The sequence below is a fragment of the Eriocheir sinensis genome, chromosome 9 (assembly GCF_024679095.1).
Source record: "Eriocheir sinensis breed Jianghai 21 chromosome 9, ASM2467909v1, whole genome shotgun sequence".
NCBI classification, from domain to species: domain Eukaryota; kingdom Metazoa; phylum Arthropoda; class Malacostraca; order Decapoda; family Varunidae; genus Eriocheir; species Eriocheir sinensis.
In genome coordinates this window covers 22,157,540-22,182,790 of record NC_066517.1, presented here as the reverse complement: position 1 = coordinate 22,182,790, position 25,251 = coordinate 22,157,540, and the positions used below count along the sequence as shown (strand labels likewise).

General features: G+C 46.9%; 2 protein-coding genes across 9 annotated transcripts in view; one reads left to right on the top strand and one right to left on the bottom strand.

Annotated features, from left to right (window-relative positions):
* The window catches only part of LOC126996155 (SRSF protein kinase 1-like), a 126,495-nt gene extending 105,568 nt beyond the window's left edge, over positions 1-20,927 (top strand). For 2 of the 6 annotated variants that reach the window (XM_050856378.1, XM_050856373.1), the window contains exons 3-13: positions 4,182-4,290; positions 10,494-10,581; positions 11,451-11,645; positions 12,436-12,598; positions 13,486-13,683; positions 14,605-14,901; positions 15,855-16,022; positions 16,309-16,338; positions 16,747-17,108; positions 17,754-17,916; positions 18,198-20,927. In XM_050856378.1, the coding sequence (XP_050712335.1) occupies positions 4,182-4,290; positions 10,494-10,581; positions 11,451-11,645; positions 12,436-12,598; positions 13,486-13,683; positions 14,605-14,901; positions 15,855-16,022; positions 16,309-16,338; positions 16,747-17,108; positions 17,754-17,916; positions 18,198-18,382 (1,958 nt within the window). In that variant the 3' untranslated portion in view covers positions 18,383-20,927. The remainder of the gene's footprint in view (positions 1-4,181; positions 4,291-10,493; positions 10,582-11,450; positions 11,646-12,435; positions 12,599-13,485; positions 13,684-14,604; positions 14,902-15,854; positions 16,023-16,308; positions 16,339-16,746; positions 17,109-17,753; positions 17,917-18,197) is intronic. The other 4 variants (XM_050856375.1, XM_050856376.1, XM_050856374.1 and 1 more) reach the window with 4 other exon arrangements.
* LOC126996157 (amiloride-sensitive sodium channel subunit alpha-like) overlaps positions 19,753-25,251 on the bottom strand; it is a 17,530-nt gene continuing 12,031 nt past the window's right edge. Inside the window, exons 14-15 of one of the 3 annotated variants that reach the window (XM_050856379.1) lie at positions 23,094-23,259; positions 19,753-22,348 (exon numbers count right to left, since the gene is read on the bottom strand). In XM_050856379.1, the coding sequence (XP_050712336.1) occupies positions 22,218-22,348; positions 23,094-23,259 (297 nt within the window). In that variant the 3' untranslated portion in view covers positions 19,753-22,217. Of the gene's footprint in view, positions 22,454-23,087; positions 23,260-25,251 lie in introns of all 3 variants that reach the window. The other 2 variants (XM_050856381.1, XM_050856380.1) reach the window with 2 other exon arrangements.

Here is a 25,251-nt window from a genome sequence, read left to right as displayed (position 1 = left end):
GTGGCACCCTGGCGGCCTTGTGGCGCCGTTAGACTCCCCGGGCGTGGCACTGCCTTGATGCCACGCCTACCAACCACAGGGGGGGGGGGGGTTCCTCTGTTTATATATATATACTTCTGTATCTATTTCTATATTTAACTATACGTCTACTATTCATCTACATACCAGAGTAGAAAGTTATGGGGAAATGCGGAGAAGGTAGAGAGCTAAGGGAGGAGATAAGGGGAAGGAGTGGAGGTTGAGGAAGGTGAGGGGAGGGGAGGGGAAGGGGTGAAAGGTTAAGGGAGGGGAAGGGAGAAGGTGAAGGGCTAAGGAAGGGGAGGGGAGGGGGTGAAGGGTCAAACTGGCAGGGGAGGGGAAGGGGTGAAAGGTTGAGGAAGGGGAGGGAAGGGAAAGGGAGAAGGTGAAGGGCTAAAGAAAAGGAGGGGAGGGGGTGAAGGGTTAAGGATGGAGAGGGGAGAAGGGACAGGGCTAAGGTAGGGGAAGGGAGAAGGTGAAGGGCTAAGAAAGGGGAGGGGAGGGGGTGAAGGGTTAAGGAAGGGGAAGGGAGAAGGTGAAGGGCTATGGAAAGGGAAAGGAAAGAAGGGGGTGAAAGGTCAAACTGGAAGGAGAATGGGTAAGAGATGAAAAGGCAAGGGGAGGAAACGGTTTGGGGAAGTGGTAGGGGAGGAAAAGGTTGGGGTGTATTAGGGTAAGAGAATTAGGAAAGGGTTGGAGAGAAGGGAATGGGTGGGGGTGGGGGGGTCTTGGGGAAGGGAGAGAAGGTAATGGGGCGGGGGGTCTTAGGGAATGGGGTGGGAGGTTCTTGGGGAATGGGGAATGGAGAGAAGGGAATGGGGTGGGGTGGGGTTTCTTGGGGAAGGGAGAGTAAGGAGGATTGAGGGTGTTAGAGGGAAGGAAGGGAGGTTAAGCTGGTTAGTCTCCCTTCACCTTTTCTCTCTCCCACCTCTTTCCCACCCATTCGTCTCCCCTCCCCCTTCCCTCCCCTCCCCCCTTCCCCTTTCCCCTCCTCCCCTCCTTCCTCTCACCCTATTTTGTGATATTGGTGGACGAGAAGCCGTATCAGACGTCCCCCCCCCCCCCACCTCTCTCTCTCTCTCTCTCAACCACCACCACCACCATTATGGGCAAAACAACAAAAAAAGAATGTCAACGTATATGAATTAATGTCACGATACAGTTATGACGAGAGAGAGAGAGAGAGAGAGAGAGAGAGAGAGAGAGAGAGAGAGAGAGAGAGAGAGAGAGAGAAGGTTAAGTAGGTTAAAGAAGACCCTGGTGAGAGGGACCTGTAGCTCGGGTGGTCAAGAGTGAGGGCGGCCCACGCTGCAGCCCGCCCCGCCTGTGCCTCCGCCTGCCCTGCGAGGGCCGGGCCACGCCGCTGGTGACGAGAAGGACGGAGGAGATGATGGTGATAATCGTAATACCAACAAAAATAGTTAATAATAATAACAATAATAAAAGATGTAATAAGGTCTGAGTCGAACACAATGATTGTTAAATAGTGAAGGTTATCAGTGCCCTGAGAGACACGGCCTTTTTATTCCCCCGCTAAGGTCCGGAGGAGGTGCCGTGAGGCCAGTCAGCCCCGGGGGCAGATTGGAAATGGTTTGGACGAGTCGCCGCCCGTGACAAGGTGTCGTGAGTGTTGTGGGGAGAGCAGTCGTGGGCAGCTCTTCGTGACTGTGTTTGTCGTAAGTGTTGACGGAAGGTCCGCGGGGTCGGCGTGATGACGTTCGTAAATCGACTTAAGAGAACTTGGAAAATGTGGGTCTGACGTGGTGAGGGTCGCCGCCCCGCGCGTCTCGTGGTCAGTGTATCGGCCGCTGGTGGCCGGCAGAGTCGCGTGTCAGTATGTTGAGGGTGCGCCGTCCCCGGCCCGGCCACCAGGTGTACCGCAGCGTGAGGAGCGTCGCCCTGCCGCGGGCCGCCAGGTGACCCGCCCCGCCCCGCCATGAGCGCCCAGCGCGGAGGGCAGCGTGCCCTTCCCTCCCGCAACACCCGCCCGAGCCGCCGCTCCTCCGCCTCCCCCGCCGCCAAGAAGAAACACAGCACCGCCAGGCCCAGTCCTACAGCGGGCGGCGGCGGAGGCGGCGGCGACGCCCGGCATGACGAGTTGTGTGGCTCCTCCCCAAATGTGAGTCCCGGGGACAGTGTCGCGGGTAGGAGGTCCCCGGCCGCCCCCGGCTCTCCCCAGAAAACACGGTGCCCCCAGAAAATAGTGAAGGCCCCCAGCAGTTACTCCCCAGACCCAGGGACACAGGAAGCTCCCAAGAAAACGAACAGTGTGAACAAGACCCCTCCCGCCACCCCTTCCCGGCGGCCGCGACCCGCTCTCCCCCTCCAGGCACAGGAGGAAAGCTCGGGACACGCCCACCGTTCGTCGCCCCAGCAGGCCAGTAGCAGGGTGCAACAGAAGCGGCGCGTGCTGCAGCACCAAGGCAGCTCCTCGGACCTCAGCAAGAGTCGCGGCGCCTCGCCCGACAACCCGGCCCTCGCGGCCTGCCACTGGGGCGAGAAGGAGACCTCGAGTGACCAGAGCCGCAGCTCCACGCCAGACTGCCAGCTGCAGCTGCGCCGCCCCTTGGTGAAGCAGAGCAGCTCCAGCGATGACGACAAGTTTGACATCCTGTGGCGGCTGCGTTCAGATGAGGGGCGGAAGGCGTCCCCGCTGGCCAGTGCTCCGCGGCAAGACAAGGCGGCGCCCAACACGACCCCCGCCTTCGCCCCGCCCAGGCTGGCGGGCGCGGGGCGGCAGTACAGCCTGGACAGCTTCCTGTCCCCGGAGAAACCTCCGATGTCCCTCAAGTCGATGCTGACCCTGTGCCGGAGTGGCGGCGGGGCCGGCGGCCGCCGTGGCGCCAAGCTCCGGCGGCAGGACTTGTGTGTAGAGGAGGAGACTGAGGTGGAAACTTTGGGGCCGGACGGGGCCGGAGCGTGGCCCTCCCTCACCGTGACCCGCTCCTCCCCCGTGGACCCCGCGCCCTCCACCAGCCCCAACAACAGCCGCAACAGTCTGCAGGTCAAGTCTCGCTCTTTGGACCGCGACAAAGTCAGTGACTGGGAAGAGCAGTTGCTGCAGGTGCTGGACGCCAACGCCGCCTCGGCCACCAGTTCGCCCGCCACCACGCCGGACGGCCGCCGCCCCAGCTTACTCCGCCGCCTTAAGTCTTTGTCCAGAGTCGGCCGACAAAAGACTGTGAACGACGACTACGGCAAAGGTAACGGCTCCTCGGCATCCTGGAGGGGCGCGAGGCTCCGGTGTTGGACCCCAGACAAAGTGGTGCCCCGTGGGAGTCGTCCACCTTGCTGGAGTGCTCCTTGGGGATGCACCCCCCCCTCCCGCACCCCCCGCAGCCTACTGGCACGTGGCCCTCGCGCGGCGTGCCAGCAGTGCCGTGTGGCTCCTCACTGAGGGGGAGCCACTGTGGCCGCGGCCCCGCTGTGTCTGTTCGCACCTCACATCGTCTTTGCTATCAAGGCTGTGCAGTCACGTGCCCTTTGCCAGTCACCCCGCGCCTGTTTCAGCACTCCCCTCGCCGCCCGAGTGTCACGTTACTGCTAGTATCACCAGCTGGGGGGAGGGAGGGCCACAAATCAGGGCTTGCAGCGAGGCACACAAGTTTTGGACAGCGAGTGAATTGAAAGCCACACTTAGGACGATTATTTTAGAGCAAGGGAATCTAGGTGCCGGGGGAGGGTGAGGGGAGACCCAGGGAAGGGGGGAATAGGAGGGGGGAATTCACGTCCATTGGTTCAAGTGGGTGTTGCTGACAGATCTGACCTGCACCTCTTCTCCCCTCCCCTCCCCTCCCCTCCCCTCCCCTCCCCCTCTCACCCCTCCCCTCCCCTCCCCTCCCCTGCTTTATCTTCCATCTCTCTCCCCAGGTTTGACATATTTTTCAGTCTTCCCTCTCCTCCCCACCCTTCCCCCTTCTTCATAGGCACCCCATCTGTGTAATCGGCTCCCCTCCCCTCGCACTCCCCCCCCCCTCCCCCTTGAGTCAGCTTCCCCCTCTTTCCTCGACCTTCCTTCCCTCAGCCATCTCTTTAGAATGTCTCAGAAGAGCAATGAAGATAAAACGTAGCGGGAGAGAGAGAGAGAGAGAGAGAGAGAGAGAGAGAGAGAGAGAGAGAGCGAGCGTGGCCGTGTCAGTAACGTGAGTCTTGTCTTGTTCCAGGTGGCTACCATCCCGTCAAGATCGGTGACCTCTTCTACAGCAGGTACCACGTGATCCGTAAGCTGGGCTGGGGACACTTCTCCACCGTCTGGCTCTGCTGGGACCTGCAGTAAGTGTGCCTTCGTGGCTTTAGAGTTTTTTCTATTATTATTTTGTTTTTATTTCTTTTTCCTTTTGTTCTGAGCGGCATCTAGCGGGCTTTATTTTGTTGTTATTATTGTTTTTGCCCTTGAGCTGTTTCCCTTGCTGTAAAAAAAATAATTTTGATCTTGGATACTTCATAGGGCCTTGATTTTCCCTTTTTTCTGCGTGGGGGTTAGAGTTTACTGGCGTTGTGGATAATATGCAGAGAGCTTTTGTCTGCGTGGGGGTTAGAGTTTACTGGTGTTGTGGATAATATACAGAGAGCTTTTGTCTGCGTGGGGGTTAGAGTTTACTGGTGTTGTGGATAATATGCAGAGAGCTTTTGTCTGCGTGGGGGTTAGAGTTTACTGGTGTTGTGGATAATATGCAGAGAGCTTTTGTCTGCGTGGGGGTTAGAGTTTACTGGTGTTGTGGATAATATACAGAGCTTTTGTCTGCGTGGGGTTAGAGTTTACTGGCGTTGTGGATAATATGCAGAGAGCTTTTGTCTGCGTGGGGGTTAGAGTTTACTGGTGTTGTGGATAATATACAGAGAGCTTTTGTCTGCGTGGGGGTTAGAGTTTACTGGTGTTGAGGATAATATGCAGAGAGCTTTTGTCTGCGTGGGGGTTAGAGTTTACTGGTGTTGTGGATAATATGCAGAGAGCTTTTGTCTGCGTGGGGGTTAGAGTTTACTGGTGTTGTGGATAATATACAGAGAGCTTTTGTCTGCGTGGGGGTTAGAGTTTACTGGTGTTGTGGATAATATACAGAGAGCTTTTGTCTGCGTGGGGGTTAGAGTTTACTGGTGTTGTGGATAATATGCAGAGCTTTTGTCTGCGTGGGGGTTAGAGTTTACTGGTGTTGTGGATAATATGCAGAGAGCTTTTGTCTGTGTGGGGGTTAGAGTTTACTGGTGTTGTGGATAATATGCAGAGAGCTTTTGTGTCCAGGGGTGTGTTCCTGAAGAGTGTGTAATGTGCCTCCATATCGTTAGGTTTCTGTCTGTTGGTGATCAGGGTATGCAGGAGTCTTTCTGTCTTAAGGGTGGCATATCCGAAAGGCGTCTAGTGTGCCCACCGTTGCCAGATTATCGTACTCAGAGCATAATATTTACCGGTTTCTGACGCCTGACTATCGCCAAGAAACATCAGGATCTAACTCTTTTAACGGTATCTATAAATAAGTTTCGTTACTGGAGCCCAGAAAACAGTTTCGTGGTAGGAAGTCGGGAAATATAAGCGGCTGAGTACGACAGTCTGGCAACGTTGAGTGTGCCACCATATCGTCAGGTTTGTCTATTGGTGTTCACGATATGCAGGAGTCGTCCTTTCCTTTATCTCGAGGGGTGCATTCCCACAGAACGTTTTTTTTTTTTTTTTTTTTTTTTTTTTTACAGTGTGCGTCCACGTCATCAGGTCTGTCTATTGGTGATCAGGATATGCAGGAGTCATTCTTTCCTTTGTCCCGAGGGGTGCTTTCCCGAAGAGCATCTAGTGTATACCTCCGTGCTGTGAGTGGGGGTGGGTGGGGGGGGCTCCTTTGTCTATATATCTATCTTCCTCTATCTATTTATTTACTGAACCATATATTGTCTATTGGTGATCAGGATATGCAGGAGTCATTCTTTCCTTTGTCCCGAGGGGTGCTTTCCCGAAGACCATCTAGTGTATACCTCCGTGCTGTGTGTGTTCGTGTGTGTGTGTGTGCGTGGGTTGGTGGGTGGGTGGGGGGGGGAGTCTTCTTTGTCTATCTATCTATCTATCTATCTATTTATTTACTGAGCCATATATATCCATCTATTCTACCAGGGTCGAAAGTTAAATGTTGTTCAGGGTAGGTTGGTGTCTATCTATCTATCTATCTATCTATCCATCTATCTATGTATATCTATCTATTTATTTACTGAACCATATATATCCATCTATTCTACCAGGGTCGAAAGTTAAATGTTGTTCAGGGTATGTTGGTGTCTATCTATCTATCTATCTATCTATCTACATCTATTTATTTACTGAACCATATATATCCATCTATTCTACCAGGGTCGAAAGTTAAATGTTGTTCAGGGTAGGTTATTGTCTATCTATCTATCTATCTATCTATCTATCTATCCATCTATCTATGTATATCTATCTATTTATTTACTGAACCATATACATCCATCTATTCTACCAGGGTCGAAAGTTAATGGTGTTCAGGGTATGTTGGTATCTTTCTTCCCTGTGTCTCAAGGCTGCGTCCTGGAGAGCGGGCCGTACAGTGTGCCTCCATTCTGTTAGGTGTCTTGTTTTTATGTGTGTGTGTGTGTGTGTGTTTGTCTTCTGTAGGGTAAAGGCCGTGTTAGAAGCCGAGTTTTCACATGCTATTTTTTTCTCCTACTTCTTTCTTGTTTTTAATGGAGTGGAGCAAAGGGCAAGGGAGTAGGTAGGCCTATATATACATGCATTAGTTTTTTGTCATTATTGCCTTTATTTTTTGCATTTTCATTTATCTGTTTATGTGTTTTTAGTTATCATCGTTTTTTCCTTCTTGTTTTTAATGGAGTAGAGTAAAGGGCAAGGGAGTAGGCCTATATATACATTCATTAGTTTTTTTGTTAATAATGTATTGTCTTTATTTTTATCAGTATCATTTATCTGTTTGTGTGTTTTTAATTATCATAATTTTTTTCTTCTTGTTTTTGATGGAGTGTAGTGAAGGGCAAGGGAGTAGGTAGGCCTATATATACATGCATTATTTTTTGTCATTATTGTCTTTATTTTTTGCATTATCATTTATCTGTTTGTGTGTTTTTCGTTATCTTCATTTTTTTCTTCTTTCTTGTTGTTAATGGAGTGGAGTAAAGAGCAAGGGAGTAGGTAGGCCTATATATACATTCATTAGTTTTTTGCCATTATGTATTGTCTATTTACATCATTATCATTTATCTGTTTGTGTGTTTTTCTTATCTATTTCTTAAAGGGTAAGGACGACTTGGAGTTCAGGCACCTACTGAGACCCTTGAATTTCCCTCCTTTTATCTGTGTTTAAAAGTGCTTGAGGGTGTGTGTGCGCCGTGCATGCTATCAAATCCATCGGTAATTGTTGTGTTGTTATCTTCATTCTAACACATATTTAACTCTTTAGGGACCCACTCAGTGCCTTGATTTTCCCTCTTTTTTTCTGTTCTGACGTGAGTGCAAGGGTGAGTGTGTTTGCTATCAATCCGTCACTGTTTGTTGTGTTGTTATCTTCATTCTAACATATATTTTACACTAGGTACCCACTCAGTGCCTTGATTTTCCCTCTTTTTTTCTGTTCTGACGTGAGTGCAAGGGTGAGTGTGTTTGCTATCAATCCGTCACTGTTTGTTGTGTTGTTATCTTCATTCTAACACATATTTAACTCTTTAGGGACCCACTCAGTGCCTTGATTTTCCCTCATTTTTTCTGTTCTGACATGAGTGCAAGGGTGAGTGTGTTTGCTATCAATCCGTCACTGTTTGTTGTGTTGTTATCTTCATTCTAACACATATTTTACACTCTAGGGACCCACTCAGTGCCTTGATTTTCCCTCTTTTTTTCTGTTCTGACGTGAGTGTAAGGGTGAGTGTGTTTGCTATCAATCCGTCACTGTTTGTTGTGTTGTTATCTTCATTCTAACACATATTTTACACTCTAGGTACCCACTCAGTGCCTTGATTTTCCCTCTTTTTTTCTGTTCTGACGTGAGTGCAAGGGTGAGTGTCCTTGCTATCAATCCGTCACTGTTTGTTGTGTTGTTATCTTTATTCTAACATATATATTACTCTTTAGGTTCCTACTTAGTGCATTGATTTTCCCTCATTTTTTCTGCTCTGATGTGAGTGCAAGGCTGGGTGTGCTTGCTATCAATCCATCGCTGTTTGTTATGTTGTTATTTTTATTTCACCATACTTTACACTTTTCACGCATTCAGTAATTTGTTTCAAGTTGATAGGTAACACAGTTCATGCTTTTAAAATACACGCTTTATCGATAGCATCATTCAGACCTGCAAATATGTTCCAGTTGAAAAAAAAAAGCGAAATATCTCACTATGACATTATGTGCATATTTTGCTGCGCTTCACATGTGGCTTATTTTAAATGGATAAATATAGCAAGGTAATATTACTGCCATCCACATTTCCATTAATTTCAAGCTGGCGCATAAAACACCGCTGATCGCTTTTTTTACATGGAGTCGCTTCCCATGCTACGCTTGCTGAAAATAGTTGGGCATTGGATGAATCGAGTGGGCTGTTCATGCCTCACACACACATTTCAAAGTGTAGTTTTTATGATTTTTTCAGGGCCAAGCTCAGAGGGGCAACATTAACATGAATACCAACTTTCTGGGGGACTTAGATATATTGAGGGTCAGGGTTCAAGTCAATATTTACACATTTACATTGCCTCACATAAATCTGCATCCACTCATTTCAAAGGGTAGTTTTTTATGATTTTTTCAGGGCCAAGCTCAGAGGGGCAACATTAACATGAATACCAACTTTCTGGGGGACTTAAATATATTGAGGGTCAGGGTTCAAGTCAATATTTACACATTTACATTGCCTCACATAATACTGCATCCACTCATTTCAAAGTGTAGTTTTTTATGATTTTTTCAGGGCCAAGCTTAGAGGGGCAATATTAATGTGAATACCAACTTTCTGGGGGACTTAAATATATTGAAGGTCAGGGTTCAAGTCAATATTTACACATTTACATTGTCTCACATAATACTGCATCCACCCATTTCAAAGTGTAGTTTTTGATTAATTTTTCAGGGCCAAGCTTAGAGGACCAATGTTAATGTGAATACCAACTTTCTAGAGGACTTAAATATATTGAGGGTCAGGATTCGAGTCAATATTTACACATTTACATTGCCTCACATGCCGCACACACATTTCAGAGTGTAGTTTTTAATTATTTTTTCAGGGCCAAGCTTAGAGGGTCAACATTAACATGAACACCAACCTTCTGGGAGACTTAAATATAATGAGTGTCAGGTTTAGAGTCAATATTTATTATTTTAACAAACATTTACATATCACATTCATGGGTTGATTTTAATTTGGATATGACATTTCTGAGGTCTTAAATCCATTTCCCAGCTCAGTGCTCATTTTAATGATCACCTTTAACATGAGATCCGATGTTTTAGGGTTAAATATAGTTAGTGGGTTTGACTTATACAAGAATATCACTTTTGTCTGAGCTTGAAAACACTCCCCAGACACACATAATCAAAGCCTCCAGGGATCAGGTTCTACGCGTGGTCCGCTCTTACACGCATCTATACAGTACCAAGGCTGTGAGGGCTTTAACTTGGCTTCCACTTAAGCTGAGTTAGTGTGGGTGAGGAGGAGGAGGAGTATCAGGTGTCTTCAAGTGTCGCCTCGGTGGACCTGCGGCAGCCGTGTGTGCATGTGTGTGTGTGTGTGTGTGTTTGTGTTTGTGTTGCTCAGTAAGATTAGGCACAGCAGTGTTGATATAATTTTTTTTCTTTTTTTCTTCATATCCAAGGAGGACACCCTTATATGACCACTTGACATTACCACTTTATAGGTCAAGTTTTCTTCTCATCTGCATATGTGTGTGTGTATGTGTACAATAATAGTGTGTGTGTGTGTGTGTGTGTGTGTGTGTGTGTGTGTGTTTCCTTCTCTTTGTCTTTCTTTCTGCTTGGGTCTGTTTGTCTGTATACCGTTCAGCCTCTAAGTCTGTATTTATGGATATACTTGTGTTTGTATTTATTTATGTGTGAATAATATGTCAATCCATTTGTTGTCTATCCATGTAATTCACCAAGGTCTGAATTCGCGATCCCCAGTCAGTACCCTTCTCAAATTGTGTGTGTGTGTGTGTGTGTGTGTGTGTGTGTGTGAGTACGTATATTAAAAGGTTAACAATTTTATATATGTGTCTGTTCTCATTTAACACATCCCACAGCTTTCAGTACTCAAACTCATCCCCAGTGCTCTCTTTGTCTCCTGTTCCTTCTTTTTTTTTTTTTTTTTTTCATACATATCCTCATCACTTCACTCATCAGCTTCCATTCCCTCATCTCTATTTCTGGGTTCCCTCATTTCCTATTCCTCCTTCCATTTGCCGAGCCCTCAGTCCGTCCTCTTGATCTCTCAGGCGTGGAATCAACACTAACATTCAATTTTGTTCCGCAGAGCCAAGAGGTTTGTGGCTCTCAAGGTGGTGAAGAGCGCCTCGCACTACACCGAGACGGCTTTGGATGAGATCAAGTTATTGAAATGTGTAAGTGTTTCAAGAGACATTCACTAATTACTCAGGACTTGGGAGGGTCTTGTCTCGCTCTGTTGCCAGATTATCGTACTCAGAGCATAGTATTTACCGGTTTCTGACGCCTAACTATTGCCAAGAAACATCAGGAATTAACTATTTTAGCGATAAGGATAGAGGAATCTTGTTATCGGTGCCCAGGAGACAGTTTTTGAGTCGGAAGTTGGTAAATATAAGAGGCTGAGTACGACAATCTGGCAACGTTTGTCTTGTGTTGTTAAGGATCTGATTCTGGCTTTGGCGACAGGATTATAATTATTTGTAGTAATTGTATTTTTCCAGGGCAGTTGCTAGGGTGGAAAACTGTTTTTGAGAGAGATTCATTGGTTGTTTGTGCTTTGTATTGTCTGCAACGTATGATATTATTAAGGTTTTTCAAGTTTTTCATTCAGACAGTTTTTACAATGTTATAATTTTGTGGGAGATGAATTTTCAGAGCATAAGTTTAATGCATGTGTTCCAAAAGACATTGCCTGAAACTGATACATTCCAGGCCACACAGACACCCTATTGCCTGAACATATACATTCCAGGCCACACAAACACCCTATTTCCTAAACATATACATTCCAGTGCCACACAAACACCTTCAAGGACATTCCCTGAAACTGATACATTCCACGCCACACAAACACCTCTATTGCCTGAACATATACATTCCAGGCCACACAAACACCCTATTGCCTGAACATATACATTTCAGTGCCACACAAACACACTATTGCCTGAACATATACATTCCAGGCCACACAAACACCCTATTGCCTGAACATGTACATTCCAAAGCCACAGAAACACCCTTCATTCCGTCCCTCCCCCATCAGGTCCGAGAGTCTGACGAGAATGACCCAAAGCGCGACAAGACGGTTCAGCTTCTCGACGACTTCAAGATCAGCGGCGTCAACGGGACTCACGTGTGCATGGTGTTCGAGGTCTTGGGGCACAACCTCCTCAAGTTCATCATCCGCTCGAACTACCAAGGCATCCCTCTCACTAACGTCAAGAGCATCACACGACAGGTAGGACGCTCTGCTCCGGGTGACCTCCTGCGTGGCTCTCCTGAGGGTGATACAGTACAGTGAAACCCTTTAATCGTACTTGGTCATATTAGGGTTTTTTCCGACTATTACGTGGCACCCAAAATGACCTTAAATGTGACCCAATATATGCAACGTTAAGTAAAACCAAATATAAGTGAGTAGGGAACACAGTGCAGTGAAAGCCTTTAATCATACTTGGTCAAATTAGTTTTTTTTCTGACTATTATGTGGCGCCCAAAATGACCTCAAATGTGACCCTATATATGCAACATTACGTAAAACCAAATATAAATGTGAAGTTTTTTTTCCCTGTTTTAAATGTGTAGTATTATATGTAGATGTTTTGATTGCTGTGTTGATCCAGTAGGCTGCAAACTTTTATGTAGGCCTATCTCTCTACCTCCTGTTAGAGTTATCCATGCCTTGGTCTCACTTTCATCTCATTTCTTTCCTTTTAAGTTCACCTCGCCTCCAACTTCTTTTTTTATTTCCCTTGTCCCTCCGTCATCTCTTTTGTACACCTCCCCGTCATCTCTTTTGTACACCTCCCCTTCATCTCTCTGCACCTCCATCCTCCTTCTCTTCTCGGCTCACCAACTCTTTCCTTCATTCTCCTCATATTTATTTATTTTATTCCTCTCCTTAATTTCATCTTTATTTTCCTTTTAATTTCCTCCTTCATTTCATCTTTATTTCCCTTTTAATTTCCTTCTCTTCTTCCGCCTTTCCTCTCCCTCACCCCTTCACACGGATCATTTCCCTCCCACAGGTGCTGGAGGCCCTGGACTATCTACATACCAAGTGTCAGATCATCCACACTGACATCAAGCCGGAGAACATCCTGGTGTGCGTGGACGAGGCGTACATCCGCAAGTTGGCTTACGAGGCAACACAATGGCAGAAGATGGGGCTCAAGCTTCCTGGCTCCCTCGGTGGGTGGAGGGCGGCGTTATTGAAGCTTTCCTCACTGGACTCGGTTATATTTTATGCTTTGCTCTCGTGACCCATTTGCACAGGAGGGGAGACTGTTATAGCTGCCTTTTTTGTTTATATTTTCTCAGCTCCCCCACTCTTTTTTTCTACAGTAATTAAGACTGACTGAGCCATATAAAGCAAAAAATGGATGAAAAAAAACCCCATCTGCACAGGAGGGGAGACTATTAACCCAGTAGCATTGGGGTCATGTTTCTTAAAGGCCCCTCTAAGTGAGAATAATGAGGAAAAATCATCACTCATGCAAACCATTTCATAATATATATCAACGCATTTGTGATCAGCTTTTGCATCATCTATTTTTTGGGGTTTATATCATGGCAAAAATTTGGCCCGTCGCTGGTACACGGTAAAGCCACAAATTTGTCTCGTCGCTGCTACCAGGTTAAGACCGACTGAGCCATATAAAGCAAAAAATGGTTGAAAAAAAACTGCCGTCTGCACAGGAGGGGCGACTATTAATGCTTTTTATATATATATTTTTTAAGGTCATTTTCTACACAGTAATCATGATAGATCTCATGCTGTATAAAACAAAAATAGATGAAGCCCGACCTATTTGCATTTTTTAGTTCGTCGTATATAAAGAATTGTGTCTGTAATATTAACTTTGATTCTTAGTCCTATATTTACTAAGCTCATTTTCTATACAGTAATTGTGATAGACCTCATGCTGTATAAAACGAAAATAGATGAAAGCCGACCCATTTGCGTTTTTTAGCTCATCGTATATAAAGAATTGTGTCCGTAATATTAACTTTGATTATTAGTCCTCTGCTCCTCTATAAGTGCTATGCCAGCTAAGCCGTTCCCTTCCCTTCCCCAGTGAGCACAGCACCCAAGCACTACTCCCAGCCAGACCCCAACACAAAGATGACTAAAAACAAGAAGAAAAAGTTAAAGAAGAAGCAGAAAGCCAAACAGTTGCTGCTGGAGAACCAGATGAAGGAGCTGGAGGAGATGGAGGAGAAGGAGGCTCGGCAGGCCCTGGAGGCTTGTGACATCACCACCACCAACGCATCAGGTGAGGAACGGGAGGCAGGTGAAGGGAAGGCAGGGAGAGGAAATGAAGAGAAGGGAGGGAAGGCAGGGAGAGGAAATGAAGAGAAGGGAGGGAAGGCAGGGAGATGAAATGAAGGGAAGGGAGGGAAGGCAGGGAGAGGAAATGAAGGGAAGGGAGGGAAGGCAGGGAGAGGAAATGAAGGGAAGGGAGGGAAGGCAGGGAGAGGAAATGAAAAGAAAAAAGGGAAGGCAGGGAGAGGAAATGAAGGGAAGGGAGGGAATGCAGGGAGAGGAAATGAAGAGAAGGAAGGGAAGGCAGGGAGTGGTAATGAAGAGAAGGGAGGGAATGCAGGGAGAGGAAATGAGGAGAAGGTAGGGAGAGGAGATGAAGAGAAGGGAGGGAAGACAGGGAGAGGAAATGAAAAGAAAAAAGGGAAGGCAGGGTGAGAAAAGGAAGAGAAGGGATGGAATGCAGGGAGAATAAATGAAGAGAAGGGAGGGAAGACAGGGAGAGGAAATAGAGGGAAGGCAGGGAGGCAGGGAGAGGGAAGTAAGGGGACTCAATGAAAGGGAAGGAAGGTAATTAACAAGCCCACACATACAGCTGGACTCCTGCTGCCTTTCCTCTCCCTCCTGCTGCGCCTTCACCATTATCCCACTTCCTCTCCTTACAGAACCCTTTATTGAAGGAACTGGCAGGTAGAGAGTATGAAGGGAAGCAGAGGGATGGAGTGAAGGGAAGCAGAGAGATGGAGTGAAGGGAAGGCAGGGTTTGGGAATGAAGGGAAGGGATGGGAGGTATAGGACTCAAAGGAAGGCAGGTTGAGTTAGAACATGACAGGTGACAACAATGGAACTTGGGGAGAATATTCTACATATTTTCTCTCTTTCTCTCTTTCTTGTGTTTCTCATACTCACACATCCTCTCCCTCTCCCTTCCCAGTGTTAAGTAATGACTCAAGCCTGGAGGAGCCGAGCCTGGAGCCGCAGACCAATGGGCAGCAGCTGCAGCAGAAGCAAAACCAGAAGCAACAGCAGCAGCAGCAACAGCAACTGGAGAAGCAGAAGAGCCTTGAGGAGATGCCTTCCAAAGGGCAGGAGGATCAACAGCCACTGCTGCTGCAGGAGAGTGAGGCCAAGCTGAGCCAGTCCCACCCCCAGCTGCACCCCCCACCCATGGACCAGCCCTGCCTCATCACCCCAACACTCACCCTGGAGGAGGAGGCACAGCAGAAGCTTGGTGAGTCCCTCTGCTCATTGCTGTGTCCCTTCCAGTGTGTGTTGCCTCACCGTCTTAAGCTTGCATGGTGTTTGAGTGGAGTGTGCTGCTGTTGTGCTGCCACCAAGACACGGCAGATAATCCATAAGCTGTAACACACCCACATACAACCAACACCCACCCACATACAACCAACACCCACCCACATACAACCAACACACACCCACATACAACCAACACACCCACATACAACCAACACACACACACATACAACCAACACACACACACATACAACCAACACACACACACATACAACCAACACACACACACATACAACCAACACACACACACACACACACACACACACACACACACACATACAACCAACACATACACCCACATACAACCAACACACACATACAACCAAAGCACCCACATACAACCAACACACACTCACATACAACCAACACACACACACACATACAACAGACACACACACACACATACAGCCCAGACCTGGTTCTCAAAGTGGGCTAGATTGTAGATCAAGGCATCACCTGTCACCCCCTTCTCACTCTCTGTTTCTATCTCACTATCTCCTCTAGTCACGTGGCAGTCATGACAGAGGCTGGAAAGATGAGTTTTAATGGGAAAGATGCTCAGTGAAAGGAACAGTTTGAAAAAATACAGCACACATTGGGTTAGAGTTGTGAGTGGTGCGTGATTACAGAAACTATAAATAGATGCAATTACAGCAGGGCTAGTTTTCAGTGCTAGCGGTGAATTACCTCTTATCGCTCAACATTGTCCTTCTGAGTCACTTTACATTACATCTGGTTGGTGTATGTGTGTGTGTTTATGTGTTTGTATTTGTATGATAAGTAAAATCTCAGTTGTTTTTTGTGTGTCATAACTACTAATAAGGCCTTAGTTGTGAGCTGCATGACTAACAAGTGTTTTGTGATTGGCCACAGAACACCGCAAGAGCCTGGCTGAGATGTGTGAGGGTGACGTGCGTCCAGGAGGGGCCGTGGGGCTCACCCTCGACCCACTCATGAACGGCCATGACTGTCCCAGGCCGGTGCTGGGACGCTCCGAGTCTGAGATCACCCCTGACATGAGGCTTCCCCCGGAGGATGAAGGTGCTCATGTCACTTGAGCCGTTGTGTTGATTGTCTTGCGGCATAGAGGGAGCCGTAGTGTTTCTAGTGTTGTAGGTCTTGACTAGTGTAACATAGACACACATAGACATAGTCCCTTGCTACAGGAGTCTTGAGCCCTGGCAGTGCTTTGGTATTTCAGACTAGTTTCCTCCCACCCATGTATTGAAAGATTGTTTTCATAGATGTACTCTAGTGATTTTTGTAGTCATTCTATTACTAATTGTGTTTACTTTTTTTACACTACTAACACATGTTTTTTCAATAGAGCCTTTCCATCCTCCTGCCTTAAAAAGCAGTAAGTTCAAATATTTGATTATTTCTTAGGTCTGTTACCACTGTATAAATGTCCTTTCACAGTGTAAATATGTTTATCTTTATAATCATTGTTATATTCTGCATTATTTTGTTGACAATGGTCATTATTTGTAAACAGCAATCAAATAATTTGTTCATTGATTCCATACAAACAGAACCTGTAAAGTAATTGTTGTCCTTTTTGACAATCCTCAGCACTAGATAGATACTAAAGTAAACTGATGTAAAAGTGAATAAATACAAGTCTTACTTATTCATGAGAAAGAGGTCACGTAGGAGCCCATATGTAGAGGATTACCCGAAGCCCTACGTGTGCTTGAGGCAACCCTTGAAGCCACGTGTTCACTGCCGTGGAAAATACTCACTTTCTCTTCCCCGCCTCACACAGGTGACTCCAAGGACCTGAAACACCCGCTTTTCTTCTCAGACGGGGAGGAAGTGGGTGCCAACTTCACCAACTACAACAGCGGCACCAGCGGCAGTGGCAGTGGCAACACAGGCAACAGTGGCAGCGGCAGCGGGGGGATGCGGCGCGTGGCCTCCTGCCCCGACCACAAGTCTATCGACCACGTCCCGGACCCCGTGCACGAAGTGTGTGACATGAAGGTGAAGATCGCCGACCTGGGGAACGCCTGCTGGGTGGACCACCACTTCACCGAGGACATCCAGACCCGGCAGTACAGGTGTCTGGAGGTGCTGCTTGGGGCTGGCTATGGTGCCCCAGCTGACATCTGGAGCACCGCCTGCATGGTGAGGGGCCATTGTGTGTTCTCTCTTCCTCTGCTTCACCTTCCCTTCACCTCCTTGATTCCTCTCTTTTTCCTGCCCTTCACCTCCACCACCTTGTCTTCCTCCTGCCCTTCACCTCCACCACCTTGTCTTCCTCCTGCCCTTCACCTCCACCACCTTGTCTTCCTCCTGCCCTTCACCTCCACCACCTTGTCTTCCTCCAGCCCTTCACCTCCACCACCTTGTCTTCCTCCTGCCCTTCACCTCCACCACCTTGTCTTCCTCCTGCCCTTCACCTCCACCACCTTGTCTTCCTCCTGCCCTTCACCTCCACCACCTTGTCTTCCTCCTGCCCTTCACCTCCACCACCTTGTCTTCCTCCTGCCCTTCACCTCCACCACCTTGTCTTCCTCCTGCCCTTCACCTCCACCACCTTGTCTTCCTCCCTCCTTCTTGCAATAAGAATTTTTTTCTGTTATTTATAAAGTCTGTTTTACCTCAATCATATATTTTTTCTTACCTTGTTTGCATTAGTTTCTGTATTTAGATTTAGAACCTTCATATACTACATCAAAATCTTTACTCACAAACATTTAGGTTATCTTGAGGCTGCCAAATAACTGAGTATCATTTCTTCATCTGTATTGACTCCCGCCCTTCCTTCAGGCCTTTGAGTTGGCCACCGGCGACTACCTGTTTGAGCCGCACAGTGGGACGGACTACACCCGCGATGAGGACCATCTCGCCCACATCATTGAGCTGCTTGGCAAGATCCCCCGCCACATAGCTCACTCTGGGAAGTACTCCAAGGAATTTTTTGATAAGAAAGGTGAGAGTTTGGGCTTTGTTACTTTTTTCAGCTTATTAGAACAAGTGGTGTAGAGATTGTTTGCTTGTTTATATTATCAACAGTGATCTAATGCAGTATCTAGTACATAGTTTGGGAACCCTTCAGGAGGCTCCATCTGTCCCTCTCTCTGCAATACACTCGCAAAATTTATTGCCTCATCCATTTATATTTAGTTCCCAGTCCACATAATGATTTTTGGGGTTCCAAATGCATCCATTAACCTCCAAGGCTCAGATTCTCACCTGCCACCTCCCCCTCAGGTGACCTGAAGCATATCACCAAGCTCCGTCCCTGGGGCATGTTTGAGGTGCTCACGGAGAAGTACGAGTGGCCGGAGGAAGAGGCTCGAGCCTTCAGCGACTTTCTCAACCCCATGCTGGCGTTTGACACCTCGGAGAGGGCCACGGCCGGGGAGTGCCTCAAACACCCGTGGCTGAACTCATGAATGTGAGATGTGCTCCTGCTGCTCCCTCGGCCCTCCGCCTGGCAGCACACCTCACCACCTACACCCTGGCATGACTCATCCAACATGGGGAACAACACGACCCAGACTCTTCATTGCAGGTCACGGCGGCGCTAGCATCAGGGCGGATACCAAAGATGTCTCCACAGAACAGCAACGGTTGCGGCGGTGCTCCGGGCGGGCAGGCGGCGCGGTGGCGGTGAGGGGCGGGTGGTGGGCGGAGGCGAGGGTTGAGGGTGCCAGTGTACATACAGGGGCCCCAGCAGGGTGATCGGCCCCGTTCTTGACCAGAAGTGCTTTGACTATTGATATTAAAAAATAATAATCATACTGGAGTGGATGTTACATATATATAAATATATATTTTTTTTGGTTCGTTCAGCTCTGATGATAAGCGAGAGACTGAAAGGAGGAACCAGCAATCTCTCAGCGCAAGTGTCTTATGAAGATGATTGTGTCCCAAGGCTCTGGTGTGACTGTACATAATGACAGACGGCGGCTACTCCTCTGCCAGTCCATGATAGCCTACACTCCCAACGGGGGAACAAGAGGAGGAGGAATCGTGTGCTGGTAAAGCCGATTTAAACTGCTCAAACCACAAGTAATTGTAAGAGGAAGCAGAGGCAGCACGAGCATCTCTGCCTGTGTTATGCGACAGAAGCAACAAGACGACGACATTTCAAGGACTAAACGACGGCAACATCACGATACATTTTCACACTTTGCTGGCACTGCGGCAGGCTCGGAGGCGACGCAGCGAGAGAACCAGGATGCCCCTGCCTCCCTGCCTGACACCCTGCAGCGCTGTGAGCCTGAGGACAGCTGGATGGCTCTTTTTTTCCCAAGCATTCATTTCAATAGTTCTGTAAATATTGCACTTAACTCATGGACGTTGGTTTCTCATCAGCCCTGAGGCAGGCGGACGCTCGGGACACCAAAGACGGGTGAAGGAAGGAAAGAAGGAGTCTGGGGTAGATTTTGGCGCGACAGAACACTTGATACTGCAACTCCTCTCAAGTTATCTACGTCAATTCATTTTTTTGTTCCGCTATAATCCACACGACATATTCATCTCCTGCTAGATTAGTTGCTTTACTTTTATCTGAAATAAATGCATGCAGTGTTGTGGAGGCTACAATGGAATTTTTAGTACCCAATAAAGTGTTTTTAAGACTTTTAGGTTGAAACATGCTTGTGTATATGTCATTTTATGATTTGTTTTTTATTGTGGATTTGGATGTCCAGAAGAACTGTTTTACAGAATTTTGCGAATCGGTAACATTTCAGTTTTATTAATAGCAGCCGGAGATGCAGAATTGAGCTATCCACTACAAGACACACAAGACCAGGGCTGATGTTATGTACTGTATGAGTAGCCTCGTAGCCTGATTGCAATATTTTGTCCATCATTATAAAAGGAAAATTGTATACTAAACGCAAGCCCTCCTATAGACTTGAGTAGAACCTTTTCCAGTTGGCTGTTTATCAAGTACAACCCTGTCCCTTCCTCTCCTCCTCCCCTCCTCCCCATCCTGTTTATTTACCCCCTGACAGCTTCACCCAGCTCTAGCTCCCCTCCCCAGCCTCCCTCATCCCCTCCCCCCCTCCCCTGCTGGCCCGTGGCTGTATGTGGGCGGCAGCGCATCCCATTTTCTTTGAGGCTACTAGGCTCCGTGTTTTCTGTATATTTAGCCACATTTATAAGATGTCATATGTATGGATGAATTATTACGGATATAATTTATTTTTACTCCATTTTAGACATGCACCATTATTTTGTAGGTTATCTTTCCTTGTGACAACAGGACTGTAGAGTTCATTTATGTCTATGCCCTCATGACTGTTCCACCAGCCAATAGTGTTATCAACAGGCAAGTACTGCGGTGGCCTGCCCCCTCCCCTGCCCCCCACCCCCCACCCCTTGTACTCCCCTGCAGGTCAACACCCTCAAGCCTGCACACGCTGCACCACTCCAGATCAGGGTGAGGGCGTGCAGACTGTCCGGAGCCTTGGCTCGGCAGTGTTGGGAGCCCAGAACCCCTCCCCCACTCCAGAGCCCAGGTGCCACGGCTCAGTAAGAGGGTCGGCACCGCCTGGAGGCACTGCCGAGGGGCCCCGGCAGCAGCAGGGCGGCGGCGGGGAGGCACACACGCAGTAATAGGTCAGCGGCCTCAGCCCTGCTTATGGAGCATCTCCCATAATCAGGCTAACATTGTCTTATATTAAGATGTCTCTAACCTTGCCAGGGGTGCAGTAGGCCGACAAATTTTGTACAACATGCTAAGAATTTGGGCCTTACTGCTGTGGTAGACTTGTCCAATCCTATGTACAGCAGGCATAATGATACCAGTACTCTTGATAGTAAAGGTGAGCACACCACCCTGCGTCTCATTAACACAGGAAGGACAGCAGCAGCAACCCTCGTGTCCGCCTAGGTAGGGTAACCTCTCCCATGTTTCATTTTGTGTACTTTGTCCTATTGAATTATGGAAGAAGTGCATTTTTCCGTTTAAACCTTTTGATACTGGTCTGCTTGTGATTTATCCTCTCCGGACATTGTGTGATTGCTTCGTATCTCAATACCTGCAATAACTCACTAGATGGGAACTGAAGGATGAAATAAAAGTAATCAAAAGTGTAAATGACTTTTGTTAGTAATGTGACAAGAATGTTGTTCTTTTAGTTAGCCTTCAAAATCATGGCTTCTACAATCTACCTTAACTGTTATATTGGAATGGCAGTCTTGATACCAATAACAATGTCTGCTTCTAACAACATTGTTTCATCTACACTTATTGAATGATTTCCTGAATGGCTTATTCTCAACCAACCTTGGAGAGAGGGAGACAGGAGTAAGGATGAAGAAGATCTATTATGGTTGCTACTTTGCTTCATTCAAATTTTTCCTTTTTCTTTTTTATCATTCATAGCTTCTTTCTCTTCTCTCCCACTTTTACATTTCATCTTTTTTCCATTTAGTTAACTTATGATTCAGTTTTCATGCCAAGTTAACTTCATCCCTCCCTCTTCATTCCTCTCACTTCCCTCTTCCTTGCTCTCACTTCTTCCTGCCTCCATCTCATTTGCTATCATTAAATTTTCTGTTCTTCCTCTTTTTGTTTTCTTCCTCTCCTTTTGTGTTTTTAGATGAGCCATGCAGTGAAGGGAACGGTAGAGTTATAGGAGGTGTAGCAAGTATGTTGAGGGCAAGAAAGCACCATTCACTTCATTATTACTTCATTCCACACCAGAGTCAATCTAAGGCAGAGTAAAATATGGCTGCCAGGTATACAACTTGGCACATTTCCTATAAGTCTGTTTGGGTACAGGTACAGCCTACAAGAAAAACTGTTCATTTGTCAACTTGTATAAAATAAATTGATGCACTGAACACAGAGGAATTCTATAATCAGGACTTAGCATTTGAGAGTAAAACAGCTCGTATTAAGTACAATTTCCCTTTCAGCCATGTTTTTATCTTCATTGTAGAATGCATGGAGTTTAAGGTCAGTCACTCACCCAAGATGATTCTGTTAAAGGCTGAAAAATTAAAGACACCTGCAGAAGGAGTTTTAGTTGGCATTTGAAAGTAAGATTCCCATGTAGAGTGCAGTGTTCCCTTGAGCTTCCTTTTCCTCTCTAACTGAAGATGGCTTGAGTTGAAAGCCCATTTAATTTTATTCACTCAATGAAAACATTATATCGAAGGCACAGAAATAGAACACGTGCAGAACAACAAATCCTCAGTGTCGTGTTTCTTCATTCCAGTCACTTCCTCCTCTCCAATTTAGGCTGAGGGAAGTCCAAAGTCAGTCAGTCATTCCCCCAAGAAGATTCTGTTGAAGGCCGAGGACATGGGACGCCTATAATAAATGCCTTCGCCTTGGTGCCGCGGGGTTGTCTCTTCAGGGGAGCGCTGGTGGGGAGGGACGGATTTCGGTTTCATGTCTGGGGAAGGTGAAAAGGCCTGTTGTTGAGCTTACTGGTGGTGCTAAGTAGTATTGTCAGTAGTGAAGTGGTGGCCAGTGGTGTGTACATGGGTCATATTCATTGCTGTATAGAAAGGTGTTATTATCAGTACTGAAGAGTGTTGATATACATTCATAGGTATATATAAAGGTCATATTCATTGCTGTATGTAGATGGATGGCAGTGTTTAAGTGACTGCACACTGGGAACATGAGGAAGTAAAGCCTGTATTTATAAACATATCAGCACTTAAGTTCCCCTGGTTGAAAAGCCTCGTTGAAATTGCTGGGATTTTCATGGACCGTTTTGTAACGCTAGTGACAGATTTACACAGCTTCTGCATATTGAACGGAAGAAGCAACCATGAAAACCCGATTAATCATCTCTGTGGCCTTTAGAAATAGTCGTAATGGGAGACTGAAACATTTAACCCGGTAGCTGCGGGGATCATGTTTCTTAAAGGCCCCTCTCAACGAGAGAAAAAAAAAAAATCATCACTCATGCAAACCATTTCATAATATATATCAATGCATTTGTGATCAGTTTATGCATCATCTATTTTTTGGGGAGTTTATATCATGGCAAAAATTTGGCCCGTTGCTGGTTCATGGTAAAGCCACAGATTTGGCCCGTCGCTGCTACCGGGTTAAGAATATGGACCTAAGAGTGAAGTACGAGATCTGTTGGTATGTCAAGGTCACCTCCCATCAGTACCCACCCTAACCTTGTAGTGGGGTGACGATGTGGTTGGGATGGTCTCGCCTCCCCCTCGGCCGGCAGCAGCCCATCACCAGGTCGAAGAGGAATTCAAACAGCTCCACGACAGTCACGATGGACATGCCCAGGAACAGACCCAAGTTGCCACCCACATTGCAGATGAGGGTGTCCCACTGTAAGGCGAGGAGGCAGTGCGGCTTCAGTGGATTTAGATTTACTTCTTTACCTCATTCTTTACGTCTCCCCTCACCTAACATTCTTTCCCAGCGTTCCTTACTTCCTCCGTCTCCTATCATTCTTTAACTCCCCTAACCTAACATTCTTTCCCAGCATTCTCTACTTCTCCAAACTCAGATCTCTCCTTTACTTCATTTTACTTTACTCCTTTCCTAACCTACATTCAGATCTCTCATTTGCCTCATTATACCATTCTTTACTCTCCCTCACCTACATTTTGATCTCTCATTTGCCTCATTATACCTTTCCTTGCTCCTTCCCTCACCTACATTAATATCTCACACTCGTTTTACCTTCCTTTACACCTTCCCTCACCTATGTTCAGATATACCATTTTATCTTGTTTTGCCTTCCCCAACTCGCCTTTACCTACATTTAGATCCACCATTCATTTTAACTTCCTTTGCTCCCTTCATCGCCTCATCCATGCTCGGTGATTCGCAGAGCTGGGCACTTCCGTACCTCTGTCCGCACCTCCGCTCCTCCGGACCTGCGGACCTTTAAACGAGGTGCGGAGGTCCGAAGTGCGGAAAGTTTTTCAAAAGTGCGGAAGTAACAGATGCGGAACGGCAGTATTTTAAGTCCGTACCTCTGCACCTGAGGTTTTCAAGGATAAAAAAAAATGAAAACGACAAACAGTCCGCGCTCTGCAGTAATACTTCCGGTCGTTTACGCGGTCTGTGCTGCAGGGCATGTTTTCCCGCCACTTGAGTGACGTCACTCATTCAGATTTACGGCCCGGTTCAAAATATACCGTTTGTCGTCCGTCTTAAAGGAAGTGCGTCATCAATGACAACACCACGTGCACGGATAGCAAGAACCCAAGGTGTTGGTTTCCTTACGTCGAGACACACGTGTCCTGTTGCCATATTGTACAAAACTGGGAATGAAAGAAACGGTCACATTATTAAAACAATGTCGCTTAGATTACCACTTTTAATTACTGCGTATCAACCTTTATATTGGAAGAAAAAGGACTTCATAGCTATCATTATCAGAGCAGTGAACTGGCGTATGGTGAAGGTATGGCAACAGTCTCAGATTTAAAACATGATAATTTAAATTTAGACAAGATTTAAATTTAAAAGCACAAGGTATGACGGTGACGTCACTGATGACGTACGCTCTTGCATGAGTAACTGATGACCTTGCCTTGTATTTCTTTTTTTTAAGGTACGGACTAGATTTTTCAGGCGCGCTTTAATAGTTTTGGGTACGGTACCGGAGGTGCGGAGGTGCGGTACCGGAACGAGTGAAATTTTTTTAGGCGCGGAAGTACAGGTACGGACTATATGTGTTTCGAGGTGCGGAGGAGCGGTACCGGACTACCCGATATCCAGTAACGCGCCCAGCTCTGGTGATTCGAGTTACGAGTTGAAACACTAAACCCCGAAAGTAAGTTCCTTGAGACGGAGACAAAAGATACGATAACCTTGAAATATTCATAAGCGTCATAAATTTACTTTTAATAAATCAATATTGGCGAAGCAGCAGGACACGGTGCTTCAAATTCTAAATCATAACTCGAACGCCAATATTCTTTTCTGTGGTGAGTAACAGTATCTCCTGCAGTAAGTTCATGTCAGTCTTTCCTCACGCAGATACTTGGGATGGAGACAAAGATGCCTTATTTAAAGTATTCATGGGCGTCATTTTTATACTTTTAAGAAATCCATATGGCTGATCTAGGACACGATGCTTCGAACCCTTGATCAAAACTCGGACACCAATATCCTTTTCCATGGTAAGTATCTTCCGTATAACCCTGGATGCTGCAGTCTAACTTGTGAGTGAGGGGCAGCACCACGCGTCAGTCCTGCGAGGCGAGGCGTGGAGGCTGAATACACTGCAGGGACCCTCGGAGCCTGGCGGAGAGAGCGAGGCGTCGAGGGCGAGTCCTGTTGCAAGCTAAGCGCCCACACAGCTAG